General features: G+C 38.5%; 1 protein-coding gene across 2 annotated transcripts; it reads left to right on the forward strand.

Moving 5' to 3' along the window:
* The first annotated feature begins 385 nt into the window (after positions 1 to 385).
* CCNH (cyclin H) lies at positions 386 to 20221 on the forward strand. 2 transcript variants are annotated; one of them, XM_014857050.3, is made up of 9 exons: positions 386 to 732; positions 2565 to 2687; positions 4601 to 4674; positions 5771 to 5981; positions 9509 to 9672; positions 13103 to 13173; positions 15820 to 15931; positions 19257 to 19317; positions 19917 to 20221. In XM_014857050.3, the coding sequence occupies exons 1-9, from the start codon at positions 616 to 618 to the stop codon at positions 19953 to 19955; spliced, it is 972 nt and encodes a 323-aa protein (XP_014712536.1). In that variant the 5' UTR covers positions 386 to 615; the 3' UTR covers positions 19956 to 20221. The 2 variants fall into 2 exon arrangements, with proteins under 2 accessions (XP_014712536.1, XP_070373929.1); XM_070517828.1 differs by having other exon boundaries at positions 463 to 1221.
* The last annotated feature ends 244 nt before the right edge of the window (positions 20222 to 20465 follow it).

The following is a 20465-nucleotide window of genomic DNA, read 5'->3' on the forward strand; positions in this document are numbered from 1 at the left end:
CCGAGATTTTTAGTAGCGCTCCACGCACGCTCTTTCTCAAAAGAGCCAGGGATGCTTCTGCTTTAGGACCTCGGCTGTTTCATCGGCCGCAAAATCACCTCCACCTGGCTAACAGGCCTACTCCATCAATTCTTTCAAGTCTTGGCTCAAATGTCACTTTCTCAGTGAGGCCTACTCTGAACACCCTTTTTAAAAGATGACACCCTAAGTACCTTGCCCACTTCCGATTGCCTGTGTGAATTGTTTACACTCGCCCAAACACAGCCTCAATTGACGTCCCTTTCGGACGCCCCCGACTGTCGCTTCCCCTTTAAATCTTCTCGGGAAGAGGCGGAGCTAGGGCTGAGGCTCGCAGAATGGAGGAGCGTTCCGTAGGCTCCGCCCTCTTGCGTCGCGGGCGACGGCCCGCCGAACGCGCGAGAGGTTCTCCTCCTATTTCGCTCCGGAAACGCAACTGCGGACGGAATTCCCACGTGATGGTGACGTCAGCGCGCCCGCGCTGGCAGGCCTGCCGCCTTGGGCTTCCGCGGGTCCCCGGGGTCGGCTTGGACGCTTTACGGCCGGGTGTGGTGGTGGTTTTCTCCAGACGCCCGGGGCCTGGTCTCGGCCTGCACCATGTACCACAACAGCAGCCAGAAGCGGCACTGGACTTTTGCCAATGAGGAGCAGCTGGCACGGCTGCGAGCCGACGCCAACCGCAAGTTCAAATGCAAAGCGGTGGCGAACGGGAAGGTGAGGACTCCGGCGGCCGCCCCTGCCCCGGCCTCCGCGCTCTGGAGCAGCCGCGGCCCGCCCCGTCCCCCTCCTGGGGCCCCCGGTGGTGGGGCCCCCCGCACTCCTCCTCCCCTGCTCCCTCTGCCTCCGCGGCGCCGAGCGCGTGTATCTGTTTAATAACAGGCGGGCAGCTTGCCGTCTGCTGTGGGTACAGAGACGGACACCGCCACCCCCGTAGTCGAGGGGCAGACAGACAACCAGTAACCTGGCGAAGAGGAAACTTGTAGGATGCTAACGTGGTGCGGGCCGAGCGCCGCTCACTTGTCAAGAGGGAATGTCGGGAAAGGCTTTTCCTGGTAGCTGGTGCGAAGAAGGGGGGAAGGACAGTCCAGGCGGACGGAGCCCCAGGTCCGAAGTGGGAGGTCAGAAGTTTCAGGGCGGGTCCGTAGAAGGCTCACGATCGGGTGTGGCGGAAGCTGAGTACCTGTGCCTGAAGCGCTGGAGAAGGTAGGCAGGGAACTTGTCAGCGGAAGTAAGGAGTTGGAAGTTACCATGAAGGGTTGGGAAATCTTTGGAAGATTTTTAATGGGAAATTCACCTTTTCAGATTCGGTTGTAGAAAGAGGGTTCGGCAACGTGGTGGTGAATGGATTGGATGGGGCAGGGTGGAGGCAGGGGGACAGGGGACCAGTGGCACAAACCAGTTGACTAAAAATGGTTTGGAATACAGCCTGCCAGCCAGGTCTTCCTGTTACAGCTCCCACCTCTGCAGTTGAATCTTGGAGCTCAAGCTTCCCTCCGGCAAGTAGTCTTCGTCTTAGACCTATTGGTCAGGAGGTACTTTGACCTTTAAGTCACGTCTGTTTCATGGCACTTTATTTTTGTGCTGCATAAAACAGTACATGTTGTGCTGTGTGCCAGGCACTGTTGTAAGCATTTAGCAAGTGTTAGCTCATTTAATCCTCACAACTCCGCCGTGAGGAGGATACTGTTATTATCGTGCTTTACAGCTGAGGAAACTGAGGTACAGACAGGTAGAATAACTTCTTAAGGCAACATTGCTAGTAAGTGGCACAGCCAGCATTTGAACTGTAGCTCCAGTCTCTACCTGCAGGTTTTACATGATCTGCTCCCTGTGTCTCTCTTATCTTCATGTGTTCTTCGTGTAAGGGTACGGGGCTTGTTGGATTAGGAGCCCACTCTCCTCCACTTTGACCTCATCTTAACTAATTATATCTACAGAGACCCTATTCCAAAAAGGTCACATTCTGAGGTACTGGGGATTAGGACTTCAACATACCCTTTTTTGGTAGTCGTAGTTAAACCAGTAACAGCACCTAATGGATATTTATTGTAAAATTGTAATATTTATTAACCATCTAGTGTATTCTGTAAACAGTTTACAAAGATGGATAAGAGGTAATGTTTTAGGTGTCAAAATGATCTTTGAGACATTTGTTGATTTTTACTTCAACCTGTGTGACTTAGTGAGTGACTGAGAAAGGGCTCTTGAAAGCTTCCAACCATGGACGATGTGTATCTTCTTTGTGGTTTATAATTGATGACATCAAACCTGTAAGCATGTGCACAAACTCCATCATGATTGCTTATATCATAATGAAGCAAATGTCCAGCTGACTTTCTGAGAAGTTGTGAAATGATGGTACAGTTTTGGTTTATTAAATATTTTCCTAAAGCTATTTTGTGTAGTAATTAGCAATTCTGTGAAGAGAAAATGAGGTGTAGTATATTTCCCTTTATTTGGAGATATAAACTAAATTTAATCTGGACAGAGAAAAATATGTTGATTATTTAACTCACTGATCTTTTGTTGTAACTTTTGATATAAAGGTTCTTCCAAATGATCCAGTCTTTCTTGAACCTCATGAAGAAATGACACTCTGTAAATATTATGAGAAAAGATTATTGGAATTCTGTTCCGTGTTTAAGCCAGCAATGCCAAGGTCTGTTGTGGTAAGTTATGGATATCTTTTAGCTGACTTCTGAAATCTTACCTCTTCTGAATTTGTAAATCATTTTCTCCATCCATTTTACTCAAAAATGCATGTTAGTTAAATAAATATTTATGTATTTAAGTTTTTGTCACATATATTTTTCAATAAATGCCTTAAATTATGAATTCCTATACCATATCTTATGAAGTGTTTGAAGTCTCATTTCATAGTCAAAAGAATTTTGAAGTCTGCTAGACAGGTCATTACATCCTCATTTTATAGAGAAAGAAAAAATTAAATTAAATTACTTTCTCTCCAGGTTTTCAACTAGTGAGCAGTAGAACTGGGACCAGAACATAAACTGGTGCTTTTCAACTCTTAGCACACACATTCGTCATTTGAACTCATGCCCCAGCTGAAGCTCATGCCATAAGAAATTTTTAAACTTTGATTAGTAGAGGCTGATGATTTATCTTTAGGTAAAAAATTGTCTAGTGGTAGTTTCACATGTGGTTCTGAGGACTCTATTGGTGTGTTTGTGTCTGTGTGTTTACTGTGGTGGGGCAGCGGTGAGAAACAGGTAGTTAGAACTTTTTGGCTATATGGCTTCACATACACTGTCTGTATTGTTCCTATTGTGTGTGTTCTTGTTTATGGAAGATAAGATGAGATTAAAAAGCTGAAATAAAAGAGTATAGAATATTTTTTCCTTAGTATCTCACAGGTTTGATGTGAAGATCAAATATGAAAGTCTGTCTTAAGTTTTAAAGTTATACAGAGTGAGTAACTTACAACCCAATAGAGAATAACCCTCTAGGAAATCTCCATTTTTATAGTTGAAAAAATTGAAGTTTATTGAAAATATTAAATCCAAAACTATTATTCATAGTGTTTTCTTAGTTTACTCGACCTTCATCTGAGAGATCAAAGATTCATAAAGAATTTTAGATACACTTGATAAGTTTCTATCTCCAGATTTAGTTCTATTCTTTTCTGATAAAAGAACTATAACATGAGGTAGTAGGTTTCAGTGATCTTTTCAGGTGAAGAAATTGAATCCTTGAATGAACTTCTTTGTGGGATTTGTCGTTATACAACATGTTTATTTATAATTGATGAAGAGTTTTGGTTTTTGCTTCACATAAAATGTCAAACTAAACTTTTGAAATATTTAAAAGGAAATACTTTTTTTTTTTCTGTCATAAAATAGATGTTCACTTCATTAGTTCTAGTCAGACGACATAGTGCTTAAAGGTAGTCAAGTCTTAGTGGAATCAGTCCTGTCCCTGATTACGTGTGTGACCTTGAACAAGTCACTTAGCCTCGCTGACACTCAGTTTCCTCCTCTGTACAGTGGACATAGCAGTACTTCACCAGGCTGCTGTAAGGATTACACTAAGATGATGGTTCTGTGCTTGGCACAGACTCTGGGACATGGGGCATGGTCAGTAAATGGTAGGTGGTGTTCTGCTGTTTGGTGTGGAGCAGTATATTACAAATCTGGAGTGGATTTTGAAAGAAGTCTTATTGCCCCAACTGTGTTATTCTGTCAGTATTTTGATCAGATTGATTGGTTAAGTTGTGAACGTTTGTATTTTTTTCTCTTTTAACTTTTATAATGTGGGCTACTTTTGTTACCCTGAATTCTAAAGTAAACACACACACACACACTTTTAACTAAGTCAGTGAACATAGAAAGGATAACCCAGGGTGGGTGGGGAAAGACAACAAAGGGTGTTTTGGCTGTGGTGTTTCTGTAGTAATTTATCACAATTTATTTTGTTTAAGGAAAAATTAACAAGTTTTGGTATTTTGTAAGTTCTGGTAACTTGTTCAGTGAAACTTTTGCATAAGTATGTTTTTTTCCCTTCAAAATTTACCGTGTAATTTATGTGTGAAAAATTCTGATAATATGTGTATTTTTAACTTTAGGGAACAGCTTGTATGTATTTCAAGCGTTTTTACCTTAATAACTCAGTAATGGAGTATCACCCCCGGATAATAATGTGAGTATAAGCCTGTCTAATTTATTGATTTTCATTTAAGAAGACCTGCATACTATTTGTGTGCACGTGTGTGTGTAAAAATGACTTACTAATAAAGGGTCATTTAGATGTGCGTTGTGTTCTGAACTTAAAATCCCTCTTTGTACTCCTTGTATATTCATAATACTTCCCTCCCTATAATAGTCATGGCATCTGAACTTCAACTTGTCCAAATTCAAATTCTGTTTTTCTCAAACTAGCTTCCCTAATGTCTCTTTTCTGTCAGTGGCACGTTTCCTCTCCCAGTTGTTCTGAGAAGCATTTGTGGTACCTCCTCTCTCTCCCTCTACGTCCAGTCACTTTACAAGTCCTGTAGCTCCATATTCATTTCTGTTGAACAAAGGTCTCTTGTGTTTCTGCTCTCTGCTGAGCACTGTGCTTATCATTAAAGATAAAGATGAAGTTAGTGAGAGACTCATCAAAGAGCTTGCTGCTAATCACATTGTCCCTATTTAGTTTCTCTTTTTCATTCCCATTTCTACCAATCTAGGTCAGGCCCTCGTTACTTCCAGTCTTGATTTTTGTGGTGATTTTATTACTAGTTTCTCACTGTGAAATGTATGTAGTAGCCATGAGAGTTTCATAGGTCTGTTTCTGAGGTAATAATTCTCTATTCAAACGCCCTTGGAGACTTCCACTGGTGGCCTTCCACAAAGTGTTCCTTTAACCTAGCTTTCTTCCCGTGCTCGTAAGCTACATATGCATGTGCTGTTGTATTTTTCCTCTTCCATCTACATTTCATGATACAAAGTACTCTTATTCCTCAGTTATTTTGTTTTTCCATATATTTAGGTTGAACTATATGAAACTGCCATTAAGTCAATAGTGGTTGAATGTTGTAGCAATATTATATGGTTCAACCTAATTTTATAGTCTCCTAATGGATAAAAAGTCTGAACAGGAAACTCTTTTTTTAAAAAATAATTTTCCTGTGATGTTTAGCTTAATCACTTGTGAATATTAGGCAATTTTAGAAAGTACTTTTAGTAATAAAATATTTAGCTATTTCTCAAAGTAAATGCATATCCCTCTCCCCTCCCCTTATTTTCTCCTCTAGGCTTACTTGTGCATTTTTAGCCTGCAAAGTAGATGAATTCAATGTCTCTAGTCCACAGTTTGTTGGAAATCTGAGGGAGAGTCCTCTTGGACAGGAGAAGGCACTTGAACAGATTCTGGAATACGAACTACTTCTTATACAGCAGCTTAATTTCCACCTTATTGTCCACAATCCTTATAGGCCGTTTGAGGGCTTCCTCATTGATATAAAGGTAATCTTGTTGGTATAAAGTAAACTAGTAGAGTATACTCATTTGCTATTGTTCTTTAACCAAAAGAGTCAAGAATTTTATTCTAACCTGTCATCATCGTAATTGTTAGAACATGGGCTAAATTAAAATATTGTTTGGCTTGAACCTCGAGCGCAGTGGTTCTCCAGCTTCAGTGTGCGTCAGTCACCCGGAGGGCCTGTTAGCTCGGACTGTTGGGCTGCAGAGCTTCTGATCTAGCACATCTGTAAATACCGGTCCAGGGACTATAATGAGAGTCATTGTGAGTTTACAGCAATGCTTTTAAAGACTTAAGAGAACTCTTCTCACTTTGAAGTATACTATCATGGATCTGATTTTAAAAACCATAAAAAATTCTTAATTTTAAATAGAAGATTGCTAAGTGACTTGTGTTTTTTATGCATTGTGAACTTGAATCAATATGTAGGCATCAAAAATATAAGTAAATAAACATTAACAAAAGTGACTTAAGTTGTTTTGGTCCTGAAAGAGGATTTGGATAGTATGAGTAAAATCAAACAGAAGTCAGAAACTGGTTGATTTATCTCAATTGAGCAGCAAAATTTCGGTACCTTCTATATGCCAAATGTCATGCTTGAAGATTTAGCCAGGAACAGCCTCAACTTTCATAGGCCTTACAATCTGATGGGAAAGACAATCATCATATATTCAGGGCATTAAGTATTACAGAGGAGGAAACAGAGGGTACGTTAGAAGGAGATAGCAGGTTGAGAGGAAGAGAAGACAGTTCTAGGAAGGTGTCATTTAGAGTGAAATTCAGAGCAAGAGTAGGAATTAGTTAGTGGAAGAGCATCTGAGTCAGAGAGACTTCTTTGGCCAAAGGCTCAGATTCAAGATACCGTGGTGCACTAAAGAACCTAAACAGAGCTTAGAGATAGAGGGGGGAGCCTGCCACGGAGTGCTGCCTGAGTGGAAGTCAAAGTCTAGACTGTGGAGGTGATATTAAGGCCTTTGAATAGAGCGATGGGAAGCCAGTGAAGGGTTTATGTCTGGAAAGTGGCATAATTAGGTTTGTAGCTTAAAAAAATCATGTTGGTGAGCCCATGCATCAGTCTGCATCAGATGTTTATTGCACATCTGTATGTGTGAGGCATAACGTGGAGAATGGATGAGAATGAATGAAGGGATACCAGTTAAGATGCTGTTAAAGTAGTCTAGGCAAAAGATGGTGGCTGGTTTGACTCATGTAGTGGCAGTGGGTACAGAGGGTTTCCTGGACTTCAGAGATAGTAGGCAGAATCAGTAGAGCTTGAGCATTGATTGCATATAGAGAATGAAGACAGGAGAAACCCTCAGGTTTCTAGCTTGAACACATAGGTCGATGGTACACTTACTGATACAAGAAACGCTGGCACAGGAGAGATTTGTTTGTGGTGGAGGAGTGGGGAGTTGATGAATTTGTTTTGAGACATCATGAATTTCCCTTGCCTGCAAGACATCCAGGGTGGGTAGTCATCTGTGGGTGGAAGTCTGAGAACATGGCTAGGGTGGAGGGAGAGATTTGGGTGCCATTGCCTCAGGAAAATTTAAAGGACCATTTGGCCATGAGGTCAATTAAAAGAGTAGTTAGATACAGAAAGCTAGTAAGGAGATTGAAGAATCTCTAGAGAGGTAGGACTTTTTGGAGAAGTAAAAGAAAGTAGAATACTTTTAGAAAATGAGCACAGGCAACTCTCTAATCCTGCTCAGAATTCAGGCATAGTAGAAGTAGATGGGTAATGTTTGCTGGATTTGGTGCCAGAAAGGTCATTTGTGATTTTGGTGAAATTAGTCTCCTTGGAATGTGGAGGAAGAAAGCAGATTGGAGTCGGTTGAGGAACAATAAATAGAAGGATGAGAAAACGAATATATATAACTTGGATTCAGCAGCTTGTGTTTGAAGTGAAAAAAGATAGGATGATTGAGAAGATAGAGGAACTGCTGGAAATGAAGGGATGGTTTTTTGTTTTTGGCAGAAACTAATGCAGGGAGCTGGCAGTGGGAGAAAGCTTAAAGGAAAAAATGGAAAATAGGTAGCTCAGGTTTCTCTTTGGAGTGAAGTAGAAGGGGCAGGTGTGAGATTTGAAGCAAGATAGAAGAATTGGCCTTAGAATAAGAATAGCTCCTTTTAATGGGGAAAGAGGAAAGCATGGGTGATGGTAGTGTTGTGCCTGGGGATCTGGTGGTGGCAGGAAATAGAGTGTCTTTCTTTGTCAAGAGCAGAGATAATTTTTGGAGAGTGATGGAATTCCTGAGAATTATCAGACATTGAGACAGGTGGCAGTGTTTAACATAGTCACTGAAAAATGGGAGAACAAATATTCTGCGGAACATTATCATAGCTAGGCAGTGTTGAGAGCCCTGCTGAGGTCAGTGAACTTGAATTTTTAGTAATGTTACCAGACTTCTTGGTTGTATTGTTTTCTCTAGCAGCACCCAGAAATCTGGGTATAGTTGCAAAGCAGAAGGTTGGTTGAATTCACCCACTCTTGAAGTTTGGCAGAAATGTGTTAGTAGCATTTCAGGGCAGGGAGTTCAGGAGGGAAATGTGGACCAGTGGACACTGGTGAGTAGGACCAAGTAGAGGGATAAGAGACTAAAGGCTCCGAGGAGGAAGTCAAAGAACAGCTGTGAAGTAATTGAACAAATGTATTAGGAAAAGGAGCACTGTGGTCAGAGTGGAATGTCTGAATTTGTCATTTCAGAGGTCAGGCATTTTGGATAATGATAATGATAAAGTGTGACTGTACAGTTGATTCTGGATAGTTTTTTCAGAGTATACAAAAGATTTCTAACTGCACTGGGACTTGAATTTGGATATCTGAAGTAAATCAGGGTTTAGGATTTAGGGTTCATCTTAAAGGATAAGAAGAATTGTCAGAAAATGTGGGATCTTCTATATTTCTTGGGTGTATTCTAAAAATAATTCTGTAATCAAACCAAGATTCATTTCCACTTCTTCACAAAAGTAAACTTTAAATTTCAAATCAAAATGAGATGGTGCTTTGTTCCTAAATGTGGCCTTACATCTGAATCCGCTGGATTGCCTGGGAAGCGTTTACCTGGGAATATGTATTTCTTAGGTCGACTTCAGACCCGATCAAATCTCTGAGAGCCTCCTTTCTCTTTCCTCCTCAGGTGGAAAAGGACGAGGAGAGCAATTAACTTAATGGGAATAGTGCCAAGTAACTATACTGGGAACGTTAGATGTATTACCTTGACGCATATATTTCTTACTATGGGTTGTGTTCAAAAAAGTTTGAAAGCCACTGTGTAAAAGACAGATTCCTAAAACATGCAGAATTTAATGACTGCACTTTTGGTATGTTGTAATTCTGAGTACAAAACAATCTTACATGGAAAGATTGTTTGTTGTTGCTGGAGTGTAGAAAAGGAGTTACTTTTATAGCATCCTGTGTTAAGCACTTTCTGGTTATATAAATATTTTTGAACTGTTATTACTCCACTAAACCCTCAGAAGTGATAACATTTACAAACTTACTTTCTAGACTCGCTATCCCATGTTGGAGAATCCAGAGATGCTGAGGAAAACAGCTGATGACTTTCTTAACAGAGTTGCATTGACGGATGCTTACCTTTTGTACACACCTTCCCAGATTGCCCTGACTGCCGTTCTATCTAGTGCATCCAGAGCAGGAATTTCTATGGAAAGGTATTAATTTGTGTTTTAACTTGGATCAGAGTCCTAGTGTCGAGTTTTTCAGTAAGGTTCACTTTGTGGCTATAGTCCTTTATGTCTCCTCTGGTTGGGAGGGTTGGTCAGGGCAACTGAGGGAAGAAATGAAATCACCTTTTAAGGGAATCTTTAACAATTGAGTAAGATATCTTTGAGCTAAGAGGATGCTTTTATGACTAAAGTGGCAGTAAATTAGTTGCTCCTTGAAAGACTGATATAGCTATCAGTATATGGCAAATTTGGAAGTTTTATGAACTCGTAAGCAACATGAGTGCAGCAAATGTGTCCGCCTTGTTATATCTTTATTCTCCTCCTGGGGAGCATGTGTGGCGCATGGAATTCAGTAAATATTTGTGGAACAAATAATGCTTTAGGAAATGTCCAAATGAGCTGGAATTGAGCTGTAAATAGTAATAGCTGATAAATAAATGCACAGTGAGAACCAGGCTCTGAAAGAATTCACTTCATGTGAATTAAATTCACTTGATTCTTACAACAATATCTTGTGCACAGATTAGTTAAATATCCTCATAGTCATTTATAACTAACTCAAGCACAGGCTAGCAGCAAATTAGACTTTTTAAGACTTTACATTTAATTTCTCTATTACCTTTGAAGTTCTGCTTGATTTCATTCTTAGAAATAGCTGAGGAAGAAAGATGATAAAATTTTCTAAACTTAAACTCTTCTATATGTTTGTAATCCCTCATCCATAATTTCAGAATCTGTTGATAGGGTGGCAGCAAACAGGAACAGATGTAATTTAGTCTTTATTTGACTTAATGGGAATATTTATGTTTCCTTGCAAAAATATTGATATTACTGATTACAGGATACTGCCCCAGACATCACTGGAGTGTTTCATGTTTCATGGTATATGTACCAAATTACCTTTCTAAGACATGTACAATTCCAAATTTCAAAACAAATCCAAGAGAAGGGATTTGTGGGCTTGTATTTTGTTTAATTTATGGTATTCCTCTTCTCTACAATCACAGCTCACCAACTGTATATAAATATATACATTAATATCACAGTGATCTATACCTCCATTTATTTACTAAGCATTATTTACTGTACTACACTTTAGGTATATAAGAATGAACAAGCTATAAATCCTGGCTCTAGTTAGGAAAGATAGCCCTGCTAGTAATTGATATCAATGGAGTTTAGGTGTGGAGCCTCCATTCTCTAAGGGAAGAAAGCCTCTCTTCTACAATTCAAATAACCAAATGTTTGATTAATCTGGTTAAGTGTTGTATCTTATGTACAGTGTGTATACAAATTCTCCAGTGGTGAGATTTTTCTTAAGTAAATAGGGATGAAGCATCCTACGGTCCAAATTAGGGTTTATTTCATTTTAGAAGTTTAGTTATAATTTCAGATAGGTGAAATTGAAATTGTGGTACCTTGAGCTCACTGCAAATTAAATAATCTTTTGTAGCATTCCCAGGAACTGTAGACATTTGGGTGGGTTTTTTTCCTTTGGGGAAGTGCTTTTAAATCATTTTTAAGTTTTGATTTACTTTGCAGACTTTTGGAATACATGGAAATTACGTTTATTCCTGAAATAAAAAAGGGAAAGCCCTTGTACTGTTGTTACATTCTGGGTGATCCTTTGGATTACTCATAGGATGTTCTGTTGTTGTTAGTTCCAGGTTTTCTTCTTTTTCATTGGATTAAGAGCTTTCTTTCTCATCTTCTAGTTTGACTTCCTAGATATTCTTGCTTGCCTATGGATTTTTTTTAAAAAAATCAAAATATTAAATTTCTAATTCAGGATTGAGATTGAGAGTTGCTAACTTAAAAGTTTCGTGGAGGTAGAGAGTCTGGTCAGCTAACTTTTAGAATCAAATGTATCTATCACTCTTATGCTTAAGTGGAAAGAAAAAGAAGTATAAAGCAAAAAATGCCAAAAGTGTGAGGAATTTTAGGGAGAAAAGGGAAAGGAAAAAACTAATCGTTAATTTTGAATTATGGTTAACCAGAAATGCAGTAGTTGTTAAGGGAGTTATTGATTTCCATATCTAAAATAATTCCCACAATAGATAATCAAGATGTACTATCAAACTTCTCAGAACTTTTTAATGTGATTTAAATAACCTGGATAGTTTAAAGACATCCTTCTGTTTTTGTAACTATTTACAAGTACTTGTTGAAAGAGAAAAATTAACATTTTTTTGCATTCATGTTTGAAAGAAAGAGAATCTATTCACTTGGGCTTTTATTAATTACAGATCAAGTTCAGGTACATAAAACCTCAGAATAACTAAAAATTTAAATATAGAAATTATTTTTTTCATACTAGTATTACTGGTTCTGAGAAAAACAGGTAATTGGGCTTTATATCACATTTATGGAAAAGTATTAACACCTTTGATTTGGACTGGATGCAAGTAAGATGTAATAGATTTGTAAAGAATGGAGTGATATTCTTACTGGTTTGAATACCTGTTAGACCTAAGAACAACTATAGTTAACGGGGACTTGATATTAAGGGGAGAGAGAATCCTTTCCAGTGCCAGGTTCCAGCTCTCCTACTTCCTAGCTTTATGATGTAGGGCAGATTACAAGTTCATGACTTGTCTCTCCCTGTGACTCAGATTCCTCATCTGTAAAATGAGGTTAGACTCAATAGGGTTTATATATTATACACTTAATATTAAAAGTCTTGACTATTGGGGCTGGCCCCGTGGTCGAGTGGTTAAGTTCGCGCACTCTGCTGCAGGCGGCCCAGTGTTTCGTTGGTTCGAATCCTGGGGACGCGGACATGGCACAGCTCATCAAACCACGCTGAGGCAGCGTCCCACATACCACAACTAGAAGGACCCACAACGAAGAATATACAACTATGTACCGGAGGGGCTTTGGGGAGAAAAAGGAAAAAATAAAATCTTTAAAAAAAAAAAAAAAAAAGTCTTGACTATTACTGTTATTTTCATGCCATTTTCCCCCTGAAAGCTTTATGTTACAGAATTTAATTAACTTTTTTTCTTCTTCCCCCTGAGGAAGATTAGCCCTGAGCCAACATCTGTGCCAGTCTCCCTCTATTTTGTATGTGGGTCACCGCCACAGCATGGCTGACAAATGGTGTAGGTCCACACCCAGGATCCAAATTCGAGAACCCAGGCTGCTGACATGGAGTGCACTGAACCTTAACTGCTATGCCGTGGTACCGGCCCCATAAACATCTTTTAGTCTAAGTTGTAGTAAATTATTGAGACTATAAGAGTTAGAGATTATATTTTGTAGAGTTCAAAGTATTGTTATTTAATACTTTTAAAATAATTTAAAAAGTGACCTTGATAATGAAATGAACATGGAGGAAAATAACTTATGATGTCATGTTTTCTTAACATGCTGTGTGTGTGTTCAGTGAATTAAAACTCTCTTCCTTTTTTTCCAGTTATTTATCAGAAAGTCTGATGCTGAAAGAGAATAGAACTTGCTTGTCACAGTTACTAGATATAATGAAAAGTAAGTAAAACAAAACACTTTACAAAATATTTTATTACAAAGCTACTTTCTAAGTGAATATCATTTTGGTATTTAACTTGAGATAACATAGATTATTGTTTAGATTTACTTTCGTTAAATTATTATATCATGGAGACTTGGTGGAGAACACACACAAGGTACGTGGAAGGAAGTAGTTTTCACACAATGTATTAGGAAGGTGAACATACCATCAGAATCAGGAAAGTCAAAGAATCAAACTGGGACCCTTTTAAAGTATACACAAATGTATGCCAAGCACTGAAAAACATCCACAGGGAACTAAACTAAAGATAACACCTAAATTTGGAACTTCTGTTTTGTAAATAAATCAGCTTTAACTAGTTAATACATGTTATTTGCTAGTCATTTTGTTAACTTATATTACCAAAGCAGTGGTTCTCACCTGGGTGTGATTTTTTGCAAAGTCTGGAGAATTGTCAGCTGTCACAACTTGGCGGGGGAGGGGGTGGCTTCTGCTGGCATCTAGTGAATGGAGGTAAAAATGCTGCTAAACATCGTACAATTCATAGTTTAGCCCCTTGGTTGACTGAAAAATGGCTCCCCAAAAGATATCAGGAAACTAATAGCCCCTCACAACCAAGCTCAAACTGTCACTAGTGCCCATGTCAAGAAACCCTGCGTTAAGAGTTCAACAGACCCCCCCACTTAGTTGATTGGCTATATTTGCCAGCCCTCTCCATTCTTTTTTTTTTTTTTGAGGAAGATTGACCCTGAGCTAACATCTGTTGCCAATCCTCCTTTTATTATCTTGAGGAAGATTGTTGCTGAGCTAACATCTGTGCCCATCTTCCTCTGTTTTATGTGGCATGCTGCCACAGTGTGGCTTGACAAGCGATCCTAGGTCCACACCCAGGATCTGAACCCACAACCCTGGGCCACTGAAGCCCAGCACATGAACTTAAACACTACACCACCGGGCTGGCCCCAGGCCCTCTGCTTTCTTCGTTCTTGCCCATGTCACATTGAATCCTCATGGCTACTAGACTACCCTTGAGGGTTAAAAGTCAATTGTGCTTGTCCCCAAAACTGTTTTGCCAATTGTCCTTGTTAATTAAGTTTGTAGTTTAAGTCAATACTGAATAAACCAATAAAATATGAGATTGAAAATCTTGATCTTAGAAGATAATAGTAAATGGGTATACTTTCTGTATGTTTTATAGTTTAAAAGTTAAGATGCTTCAGGGCATATGGGTAAATTTCTGGATTCTCTGCATGAAATGGTCTTGAGGGCTTCCGTCTTTTTTTTTTTTTAAAGATTTTATTTTTCTTTTTCTCCCCAAAGCCCCCCCCCAATAGTTGTGTCTTTTTAGTTGTGGGTCCTTCTAGTTGTGGCATGTGGGATGCCGCCTCAGCATAGCTTGATGAGTGGTGCCATGTCCGTGCCCAGGATTCGAACCGGCAAAACCCTGGGCCACTGAAGCGGAGCACGAGAACTTAACCACTCGGCCATGGGGCAGCCCCAGAGGGCTTCCCTCTTTAGTTGAGAACGGTGGGTTTGTAATTGATGAATCATAAAACCGTATGTCTTCAGTTATACCACTAGAGGGTTCACTTCCAAAGCTAACAGTGATTCGGCCATAGATTTATGATCATGGAATTTAGTAAGTAGAAGGGGCCCTAAAGATAACCCACTATGCTCATTTTATAGGTGACAGTTTTATTACTGATTTCTTCTTAGTACCTTTATTTTAATATGAAGTAAGAACAGCCCTTGATAAAATACTCAGACCTTTACCAATATTAAGGTATCTTATTTAGGTTATCTTATGAGGTATCTTATTAAGGTTCCTTATTTTGGAACAAAAGATATCCTAAGGGTCTTGAGTCACAAGTATAAATTCAGTTGAAAACACTGCTTTATTTGCATTATGAAATAAGTCAGCAGCATAGTCACCCATTTGGAGCACGTGGCTGGCTAACAATAAGCCCTGGATCTCTTATCATTCTCCTAATAAACCTTGGGATTTATATTCTTGATTTCTTGTGGTTGAATAGCAGACCAGGTAGAGGATGTTTCTGCAGTTAGAAAGTCACTGCTGTATTAGTTTGCTTTTAGCCTAAAGAGGACATTTTTGTTTTCTTGGTGATGCTTCATTGTATAGGTTCTGCATTTTGTTAAAGCAAAGGATCATGGACACATTTTTACTAGGCATCTTCCCTTTATCATCTTATGTAATAATGGTTTCCTTTGTAAACGAGAAGTACACTTTTGGTCCACAATTTCTAAGGTGGAATGTTGTGAATATGGTTGGTGGTGGGGAACAAAGCATGTTCACTAAATCATGTAGAGATTTAAAAAAAGCCTTAAAACTGAGCAAAAAGTGACCATGGGAGGATTTGAAAAAAATAGTGACTAAATTGTAGGGCATGCTTATCTTTATGCTGTACATGACATGGGCTAAGCAGCATATAGCTATAATTACTTGGACTAGAAGTATGGTGTTCATTGGATTTTTATGCAAAACAATATAATTCTGATAATAATCATCACATCAATTCAAGACTGTTTTTTTCCCCCATAACAAGATGTTAAAATATTATTCAGCTTATGAGAACAAGGCTTTTTATTATCTAGTATCAATCCTTTTTTTAATCTCCATATAGGCATGAGAAACTTGGTAAAAAAATATGAACCACCCAGACCTGAAGAAGTTGCTATTCTAAAACAGAAGTTAGAGAGATGTCACTCTGCTGAGCTTGCGCTTAATGTAATTACGTAAGTAGATGTGACAGTGTTATTCAAAAATAGATGTAATTTTTATCCCATTTGGCTGGTCCTTAAAATAAATCATTTAATTGGTAAATGTTTGCATATCTGGTAAAAATGGACTTACCCATTAAATCAGGTTTTTTTATTGAGTGGATATTTCTTACAGGATTAAATGAGATAAATAGTTTGGTTTTCATAGTACAGGTCTGCTGGTGCTGTGACTAATGTGTTCTTTGGCTCACAGGCCCTGTCCTGTTACTCCTCATAGGATCCCATGGGGCAGAGTCTTCCTAGGGGATCTCTGAACCTCTTCTTGCCCTTTTAATCTTTGGGTTCTTTCTGGGTCTGATAGCTCCTCTAAGGAACAAGTATACTGTTCCAGGCTTTTTTCTTTTAGCTAGAGTACAGAAACTTGACATACTGTCTTTCAGTGGTAAACGTTATATTGAAGACAGAACTAGTAGGAAAATGTGCTGTTAAGAAATCCTCTTGCTGCCGTAAGGAGCACCCATAATGTCTCACTGATTTGTAGGCTTAATGTGGAAATCATCATATGCAGGCTCTTTATGCTTTGCAAATTGAAGGATCTGCTTACACCTAATCTTTTAAGTGTTTAAACATTTGGGGACCTAGGCAAGTAACAGGAATGGTAAAACTATTATTTTCTGTGGAATGCGTTCTGATTTAAAAGTTGTTCTACCTTATTTATTAAAATTTAGTGGGAGTGAGCTCTATCGTCTTACAGTTAAGGTGCCTTTTAGATGTTTTTGATCCCTATAATTGGTGAATATATGCTACTGGATAATGTCTGAGAAGCCAGAACAACATTCCAAGGCCTTCAGAGCAGGTACACATGACTCAAATTCTTTACCTATACAGTTACAGTAGGGGAATATCCAAGGACTTAAGTGTGCGAAGATGGGACTGTTGTATTCATAGCTGTAACTGCAAAGCATGGCGTAGCACAGAACTTAAAATTGGTGGATTTCACTCCTGGGTTTCAGTAGTAACCAACCGGAATGAAGGAGTAGTTACAGAGGAGTAAAGAAATACTGACTTTAATGAATAAAAGTATTAATAGCACTGATTATGTTCTTTTCACTTTGACTTTGAAATGGACTTAGACCAGGGCTTGGCCAACTATGGCCCATGAGCCAAATCTAGGCTACTACCTGTTTTTAGAAATAGTTTTATAGGAACATAGCCACGCCCATTAGTCTGCATATTATCTATGGTTATTTCACACTACAGCAGAAGAGTTGGGTAGTTGTGACAAACTGTATGGCCTATAAGGCCTAAAATATTTACTATCTGGCCCTTTAAAGAAAAAGTTCAGCAATCTCTAGATCAGACAATTGAACTATTAATCCTGCCCTTCAAGCTGGCTAATTGAATAGACCATAATCCAAAATTCCTAATTGCCACAGTTTGTATCTTACTCCAAGTTCCCATCTGTTTTGTACTGTGCCAACCAAATTCTACATGAGTACTTGAGGGTGCTTCTCAAACTGTCTGTAAGGGGCTGCTGTTTTTTTTAAATTCATTACAGACCTATACTTTTTCAAAACAATAAAAAAAAATTACTAGAAAAATGAAATTAAGACATAAAAGCTTGAATTTTATTATATTGAAGTCATAAAATTAATTATAAAATTGCTGTAAAGGTTTCTAAACACATACTCAATTTCTGTACTTCTCTGACTGCATCCTGGAAATGGTTCATAGACCACACTTTTATAAGCACTACTTTAGGATAAAATATTTGTTTTCCTTGGTCTTTGTAATTCTTTTATCTTGCTTTTTCATCACGAGTAATAACTATATTGTCATTATTAAAGTCAGTCAGTCAGGTAAACCAAAGTCCTCTTTGACCAAAACCCAAACCCCAGTTGTGATCTCAGAGGGAACTTAGTTTTGCTGTTTACCTCTGCCAGCCTTTTCTCTGCATATGAATGTGTGTGTGTGAACTGTTTTTTTCTTTTCATTAATGTTTTCATATTGTACATTTACTAGTATCATTCTTTAACTTTTGCCAGTCAAGGTGAAAAAATACTATTCCGTTGCTATTTTACTTTGCATTTCGTTACTCTGAGGCACTGATGTTTCTGTGTTGAACAGTCATTTGTATTCTTCTGTACTGCTTGCTTAGAATCCTTGCCCAATTTTCTGGTGTTATTTTCCTGATTTTAGTTCTTGATATATTTTTTTTTTTAAAGATTTTTTTATTTTTTCCTTTTTCTCCCCAAAGTCCCCCAGTACATAGTTGTATATTCTTCGTTGTGGGTCCTTCTAGTTGTAGCATGTGGGACGCCGCCCCAGCGTGGCCCGATGAGCAGTGCCATGTCCGCGCCCAGGACTCGAACCAACGAAACACTGGGCCGCCTGCAGTGGAGCGCACAGACCTAACCACTCGGCCACGGGGCCAGCCCCTTCATATATTTTATATACTCATCTTTTTATATATCATATAGCTATTTTCTTCTGTTTCTTTCTCTTTGTATATATAGAAAATTTGTCTTTTGCTTTATGCTTTTATATCTGAATACATTTTTCTTGCCCTAAATTAATCTGTATTTTATTTTCCTTTTCTTCAGCTGTTAAACTATTTAGAATTGTTTGTGAATGCTGAGGTAGAAATCTAATAGTATTTTTTTTCAAATAAATAACCTGTTGTACCAGCCATTTTTTAGTATTTCATAATTCCCTAGTTATTTTAAATATTCATTCTTTACAGATTAAATTCCTATATATACATAGTTGTTTTTTGCCTATTTGCTCTCATCATTGCTCTGTTTCTTTGCTAATGCCACACTTTTAATTACCATAGCTCTTATATATAGTGTGTTTTTTTTAATAAAATTTTTTTCCTTTTTCTCCCCAAAGACCCCCAGTACATAGTTGTATATTCTTCATTGTGGGTCCTTCTAGTTGTGGCATGTGGGATGCTGCCTCAGTGTGGTTTGATGAGCAGTGCCATGTCTGCGCCCAGGATTCGAACCAACGAAACACTGGGCCGCCTGCAGCGGAGCGTGCGAACTTAACCAGTCGGCCACGGGGCCAGCCCCTACATAGTGTGTTTTGATGATAATTGGGACAAGGTTCCCACACTGTTCTTTTTCAGGTTCTTTTTGCTGTCTTCACGTAACCTTTCCCAGGTCAAAGGATTTTAATTAGAATTGCATTAAATTTAAAGATTAACTCGAAAGATTATTCTTCTTTCCATTTATCCAGGCTTTGTTCTTCAGTAGATATATTTCATATAGTCTTGCTAGTTTATTTTGTAGTTTCTGTTGCCAGTATTAGATTCTTATTGATGGTTGCTCAATTATAGGAAGAAGAGGAAAGGCTATGAAGATGATGATTACATCTCAAAGAAATCCAAACATGAGGAGGTATGTTCTCTAAAGATAAATTCTAAGTTACTCTTGTTGTACGTTCTGGTGTGACCATACTCTGACGATTTTATTCCAGAATCGAAGCATTGTAGATAGAGAGGTGTGGGTTTTTAAAAGCCTTCATTTTTTTTTACATCCTCCTTTATGTACATTGTTCATTATTACGGGGATTTTTCTCCTTTCTGTCTCAGCCTGTTCTGAAGCAGTATGATAGTTAATTGATGAAGAATCCTTCCTCTGGTCATAGAAGGCAGCAGGAATATACATACATGCTAAATTTTTGCTCCATTTTTTACTCTCCACGGATTGTTCTACCCTTTCAAAAAAAACTGTACCTGGCAATCCGGATATAACTAAATAATCAGAGGCAGAGGGTCACAACTCTGCAGCCTTTATTTCTGTCATTGAAGTAATCTGGTAATATCAAGCCATATTACTATAAGATCAAGCTATTACAAATTCTCCTGGTTTATTTTCCGTCTGTGATCAACCAGCATAGTAAAAGAACATTTTCCTAAAGGGAGGCAAGGAGGTGAGCAGTATAGGTCATGTTTCCGTGTAATGTTGTCCTTAACTACATTTTCTTTCCTTCTTAGGAAGAATGGACCGACGATGACCTGGTAGATTCTCTCTAACCGTCTCAAATTGACTTGTCAATGCTAACTCATCAACAGCAGGGGGAAGCATATCTGGCTTTGTAAAATGAAATAATGTAAAAGCATCTAAATATATTAAATTTTTCTATTTATGTTATGTAAATATTTTTCCTTTCGGGGTAGCTTTTTGTGAAATAAAACGTTTCCAAAGAAGCCAGAATAGCACCTGGTTTGGATAATCTTGCGCCATTGTGACTAATATAAATTAGTTTTTCTGTATAGCCAAATTAAAGGTGTAATTTATCTATATTGTTGTTTATTGCCTATATTGTTTTAAAAAAATGGGATAAGCAAACCTATCCTTCTTTTAAAAATGCACCACAAAAAACAGCTTTAAACGCGGTTAGTAGTCAGCTTTAAATGTGCTGAGGAATGTTTTTTGCCCTCTGGAAATCTTTATAAATGGCTCCTCAACCTCCATCCTGATAAACCTAGCTATCTGCGTGTTACTACTGAACTAGAGTGTACTTCACCTGTTAGGTGGTACTG

This window comes from Equus asinus, chromosome 9, assembly GCF_041296235.1.
Source record: "Equus asinus isolate D_3611 breed Donkey chromosome 9, EquAss-T2T_v2, whole genome shotgun sequence".
Classification (NCBI taxonomy): domain Eukaryota; kingdom Metazoa; phylum Chordata; class Mammalia; order Perissodactyla; family Equidae; genus Equus; species Equus asinus.